Here is a 6119-nt window from a genome sequence, read left to right on the forward strand (position 1 = left end):
CTGAAGCTGATAACGACAGATTGCATGTGCCGCTGATCATTCAGCAGTTGCAGCAGAGCCCAGACTGGAGCCCCGAGCTGCGGCCCCGAGCCCTCTGAGAACTGACGGTGGAGCGCAGCGATCCGGCCGGCCGGTCCCCGTCGGCCTCGTCCTCCCCCTCCGACTCTGCCTCGTCCTCCTCCCTCTGCAACAGAGACCGGCGCGGCGCGCAGCGGTAGCGGCAGGCAGCACGGCACGAGCTCGCGGCGGAGCACACCGGCTCGAACGGCATCGATCTGGTAGATACCGGTTCGAGCCGGGTGCTTCGGGTAGCCAGACGGATATCAGGTGAGAAACGATAAAACATGGGCATTCATGGCGCATTTGACCGGCCAAATAAAGCTTCTCAATTAAATGGTTACGTTTCAAATCATGTTACAATATAGTGGACCGAGGCTTGTTTTCAAGATTGTTGATTTAAATTTCACATGCGTTGCCCGTTTAATCGTTTCCACTCCTGGCGGATGCGGTGGCGGCGGTATACGTCAGCCGAACGCCGTAAGCCAGGCGGGCATCCCGACACGACATACCTACGACAAACATGCAAACGTGACACCCCCTATCCCCACCCGCGGAGGTGGGTGCCCCCGTGACGGGGAGGCTCGGGCGGTTTAGCTACACAGGTAGGTCAAAAACACGATGCACCCCGTACAAAGCAGCGGGGGTTAACGCAGGTTGCAGACTCAACAATTGACGTCAGCTAGCTAAGTCGTGTGCGGCTACACGGCATGAATGCTCGTTAGTTTTGTCTACCAAAAGAAATTATTGGAGGCGGTGATTTATTCAAGTTTACCGTTCGCTGTTATCGTGTTGATCCAAGCCGACAAAACCAATTAAGCACATCTGCCGTAAAGCTACCACGCAGTTAGAAATAACACGTTACCGAAGCTAACATTAACAAACGCTGAAAGGGGTTGCACCTCTAGTGAGACAACGGTATCGACCCTCGCCAGTGAACCCTGTCACTCTGTGAGAAAGTGACAGTGTCACACTGCACGTTAATTTCTAGGACGGCAGCGCGCCCGCCATTCCCTGACGGGTATTACGAGACATCCCATGCAGTATTTCTCAACTAGGACGGCACATCCACAGGCACTGGACACCTACCCATCACTCCTTCTCCTCTCCCTCACTCACCTCCGTCTTGTTCTCGCCATTCTTGTCGCCTCCCTCCTTGAAGCCGTAGTTGCACGTCTCGCCATTGGCCGGCCAGTCCAGCATGTCGTACCACAGCTGCGAGGGCCCGTACCGCCAGTCGGTGGACTTGGGGGAGCTGCTGCCGGCCGGCTTCTCTTCCGTGGCAGGACGCGCCTGAGCCGGGGCTTCTTCAGGGCGGAGGAGTTTCTCCTGTGGGAGAGAGGGAGAAGGGAAAGGGCCGGATGAGTCTTATGGAACTTCATGGCAATGTAGAACCTGATAGGTGATCGATTAAGGGTAAGCATGGATAAGTTATATCTTTGAAAAACGTTCGAATCCCTCCTATATTCCAGCAGAAAGTACACTCGTTTTGCCAGCGACCTAACATTCACGAACTTTTTTGTGCGCATTGTTGCTCATTTTCGCTCAAACTATGTAATGCATCGCAAAAAGCAGACCGTAAAAAGTGGCACACCAGGAATCAAAGATCAAACTCTCACAGCCAACACACAGGAATGGCATAAATATATGAAAACAATAGGCGTCAAATGCATATTTGGCCGCGCCTCTCCCCACCACCCTCCCATCCCAATCCAGTCTCTGACCTCGTCATCCGATTCCACTTGCTCGGGCGGCAGCGGCGGGCCGAAGCTCAGCGTCAGCTCCTTGGGCTTCACGTCCGAGTCGTCATCGTCGCGGCGCTTCTTCCGTTTCTTTTTGCGGGCGTTCCGCCAGGGGAGAGGCAGGCTGGCCTGGCGACTGGGCCCGAACAGCCGCGAGAACCGCAACACCTGAGCGGGAGGGGAAGGTCAGAGAGGGGAGGAGACGCGACGGGGACGTAAAATGGCTGGTGGTGACACAACAGGTTGCATTCTATACGGACGGTAAAATCAACTCAGAAAACAGTTCTGGCACTGTCGAGAAGCACGATACGATATCATGCAGGTAAAAAATAATCAATTAATAAACTTCTACCATTCGATGTTTGGTTACAAGAAAAAGAAACTCTGCATAAAACGATACATGAGCCTAAGAGCTCCGCCACCCGCAAATGGTCCAGCCCGATCGCCAACCGTCCCTTCGACATCTCTTTCATTCCTCGACCCGACCCCGTCGCCACCCACCTTATCCTCTCTGAAGGGGAACAGGTCGGTGATCTCCACACTGGCGTACTTCTCCGGTAACATGGCGCCCAGAGGCGTGTTGAGCTGCTTCTTGCGCGGCGGCGCGGGCGGCGGGGGCGGCGCCGGGGTTGAGCCGCCCCCGCCCCCGCCCACAGCCGGCGGGGGCGGCATCAGGCGGGCGTCCCGCGCCTCGTCACCGTCATCATCATCGGCGTCGTAGTCTGCAGAGGAGAGAAGATAGTTTCACATCTAGCATGGTAGCGTGCGCCGTGATAGGTTAAAACACGTAGCCATGTTTCGTGGCACAGCGCGACTGAACGCGAATATATCGACCTCGTGATCTAAGCCAGCCATCAACAAAGCCAATAGAACGAATATACACAGCGAACTGATCGCATAAAGATTGCACTGACGATTACAATACGACCACAGCCAACCAATGGCGCCGATGCGTCCCGAAAATAAATTTCAAAGAAATGACTGAAATGACTGAGTGAATGGATGAACGATTGATGGGTACCCCCAAAGTCAACCATTTCCAGCCACTTGCAGCAAACCCACCTAGGGAACGATTCAAACAAGCGTGCGAGACACTGCTCCGCCCCACCCACCGGCCACAAACTCGACTGACCCCGTCTACCGGTCAGCGACCGCGGCCCACCGGCAGCAAAGGTCACGGCCGGGGTCAAGGTCATCGCAACCGAGGTCAACGACCCCAACTGACCGGGCGATGTCGAAGGAAAACCGACGACACCGGAAGCTATTTTGTCTGAAAGGCATGCCTCGAGTTGCAATTATAAATTTAGTGACTGCTAATTATACAGGTAGTAAAGTGGACGATATTTTCACATCTTCAATCCGATGGCTAAATTTCGCCAAAGACAACCACCGCAATAAAAAGAAGAGGTCGGAAAATTAAAAAAATAATCAAAGTGTTGTTTTCCGCAGTAGCTAGCTCAAATCTCGTCATCTACTGTTTCATCATCTTCGCTCCTTCTCTCTCCCCCCCCCCCCGCCCGAGACCCGACAAACGTCTCGTGGGTTTCCCGGCCGGGAGATCACAGTCCTGTGCCGACGGTAAACACCAATGGCCCATCGATCGACTCGACATTATCAGCGGATCTGAGATAACCGAGAGGACTGCGTGTGTGTGCGCTCAGTGATAGCCAGTCGCACCTGTTGACTGGAGACAGGTGCAGTGACCTTGTGTACCCCTGTGACCATTCATCCATTGCGTGTGTGGGGAGGGGGAGGGGAGGGGTTGTGGGCTTTTCAGCAGAGGGGGTGGGAGATGATCAATTAAAACGTTAAAATGATTCTTCACGCTCTAGTAATGGACAGTCGAGTGTTGATTGTGATTGATTAGGGCTGAGACATCACCGCCTTCATTAAACAAAAACACTAAAGCCAGGGTCCGCAAACAACCAACAAACACACTTACTATATGTACAAACACAGCGGCGTGGGTCAGACCAGCCTCAGAGACCCTGCGCTGTCGGACAATCCTAGGGGATGGCAAAACCCAGCGGTCGAGGTTTTACACAGAGTAGTAATTTGATAGATATCTTAATATGGACCTGCCTGTCGCCCATCCTTGGATTTTCAGCACATAGCTCGAAATAGAAAAACAGCCGATAGAGTTGGATGTTGGCAGCGCAAATTATTTAGCGCATGGTATGATCTTTTCCATGTGAATTATCATTTTTCTAGAGGAAATAATGATACGCATATCGCATAATTTCAGTGACTACAACACAAATTCCATTTCTAATTACAAAGGTGGCCCCTAAAGAAGAAAAATGGAAAAAGGAAGAAGGCTCAAGATCGGAATAAACAAATTGTCTCACTCAAACTCTGAAGGCTCAAAAAAGGTCGGCCACGATAATTACTGTTCCAGGCTAAAACATGCAACGCTACCGCAACATTGACGGTCGGAGCGACACTTTCCAACACCGGAGAGTTTATTGGAAAATGAAGCCGCTAATGTGACGAGCTATGCATATTTTGTCGCTACTGAAGGTCAACGTCATAAAAATGACCACAACCATTCACATCGGCTCGGATCAGCGGAAACATTTGCGGTGCTGTCCAGCCTTTCACTCACGATATTACGTGATGTTATGACGGAAAGAACCATCGATACCGACCTATTTTAGTTACTCTTCTAGCGGGATGGCATAGAGGAAACACTTCACACCCTGCAGTATTCTCTTCATGCGCCTTTTGAAATAACCATCTTGACTACCAACGTTCTGGCGACCCATCCAGCGTGGGTTAAGATTAGGTCTCAATGCACCCCGCTCCCCCCTTGCACCCACCGTCGTCCCCGCCGGGTTCCATGTTCCACCGGGTGTCCCCAGGTGCACCCACCGTCGTCGCCGCCGGGTTCGGTGTTCCACCGGAGGTCCCCCGGGTGTACCCCCACCCCGTCCCCGTTGCACCCACCGTCGTCGCCGCCGGGTTCGGTGTTCCAGCGGAGGTCCTCCTCCGCCATCTCGGAGATGTCCCAGTAGTCGACTGCCGTGGCCGACGGCACCGGCGCCGGGGCGTCATCCTCCTCCTGGGCGTCACCGGACTCGGCAGCTCCTGAGGCAGCAGAGGGGGAGTGATGGCTGGTCACTGGACGAAGAAGGTAGGGGGTACATAACTCCGGGGTAAATTAGAAGTTGATTGTGATCGCTGAGATGCAGACAATTAAATCATACTGGGCACTGCTTGTTTCTTGCTTACACTTCTAGTAACAATGATGCAGCTGAATGGATGCTTCATTTGAATTTGCAAATAGTTTCTCATTTCTTTTCTAAATCAATAGACAGAAACAGCAGAAGCTATGGTAGGCAGCAACAATGAAAGGTAGCAACAGGAAGATAGCAACAATGAACACATTTCTCACCTTTTCCAGTGTTGCCGGTGGAGGCTTCGTCTCCGACATCTCGCAGCAGCTGGCCCAGACCGAGTTTGCTGAGTCCGCGCAGCTGGGCTCGCGCCTCTGCGTCCAGCACGTCAGTCTCCAGCTGGCCAGAGCTGTCTATGTTGCCGAACAGCACGGCCGTCAGGTCCATGCCGCCCCCACCGCCGGCCTCTCCTCCGCTGTCCGAGTCGCTGTCCGACATGGTGGCGACTGGCGGTCCTCCTCTTGCTGCAGCAGCATGGTGGTGATAGGATATTACAATGTTAGGCTAAAAGCGCCGGAAAAACCATCTTTTTCTCTAACCATCTACCTTCCTGGCCCCTGGGTCTAGGCCACTCGGCAGTGTGGCATACTCTTGCCAGTTGCCACCTATCCTGTTTAATGAACTGGGTGAAACAGTGCGCACTCCACAGTGCACACTGTTTGATTGACACTGCCACGTTTTACAGTCTGAGTCCGGCTCATTAAAGCGCACTAGCCGCTAGTGAGGCGAGCGGGCGCTCTGGGGCCTGCCGCGCCCTGCTGGCCGCCAATAACACCCATGGCTCGGGTGCCAGCGGCGCGAAAGGGAAACTGGTTAGTAACTCGACCAGAAGGTTCTGCATCAGCGTCGCCTGCGGTACGCTATTGTACTGCGGCCCGCACCACTCCGCCTGTAAAAATTGTATGTTAAGTTGCCAAGTGCTTACCTACCTACGGCCTTTACAACAAATATCTACCTGTCAAATATTGGTTTATATAAGTGTTTTAAAAATATAATTCTCCTGTACCAACTACCATGTGACCTTGCACACACAAATCCAAAAGCTCCCAATACTGCCTATAATAAAACTATAGAATACATGCAGGTTGAAAAAGACTAATGCCTGAAACAGACTGTTTCCGCAGTCAGGAAATCGCATGCGAGA

The 6119-nt window shown here is 52.8% G+C and overlaps 1 protein-coding gene across 1 annotated transcript; it reads right to left on the reverse strand.

Annotated features, from left to right (window-relative positions):
• Positions 1-25: 25 nt before the first annotated feature.
• LOC122366990 (transcription initiation factor TFIID subunit 1-like) lies at positions 26-5224 on the reverse strand. Its single transcript, XM_043339725.1, has 6 exons — positions 5194-5224; positions 4746-4886; positions 2301-2521; positions 1782-1967; positions 1177-1386; positions 26-184 (listed from the first exon to the last, which is right to left on the reverse strand). The coding sequence occupies exons 2-6, from the start codon at positions 4792-4794 to the stop codon at positions 41-43; spliced, it is 810 nt and encodes a 269-aa protein (XP_043195660.1). The 5' UTR covers positions 4795-4886; positions 5194-5224; the 3' UTR covers positions 26-40.
• Positions 5225-6119: the final 895 nt, after the last annotated feature.

Source organism: Amphibalanus amphitrite, unplaced genomic scaffold (genome assembly GCF_019059575.1).
Source record: "Amphibalanus amphitrite isolate SeventyFive unplaced genomic scaffold, NRLGWU_Aamphi_draft 000843F_arrow, whole genome shotgun sequence".
Classification (NCBI taxonomy): Eukaryota; Metazoa; Arthropoda; class Thecostraca; order Balanomorpha; family Balanidae; genus Amphibalanus; species Amphibalanus amphitrite.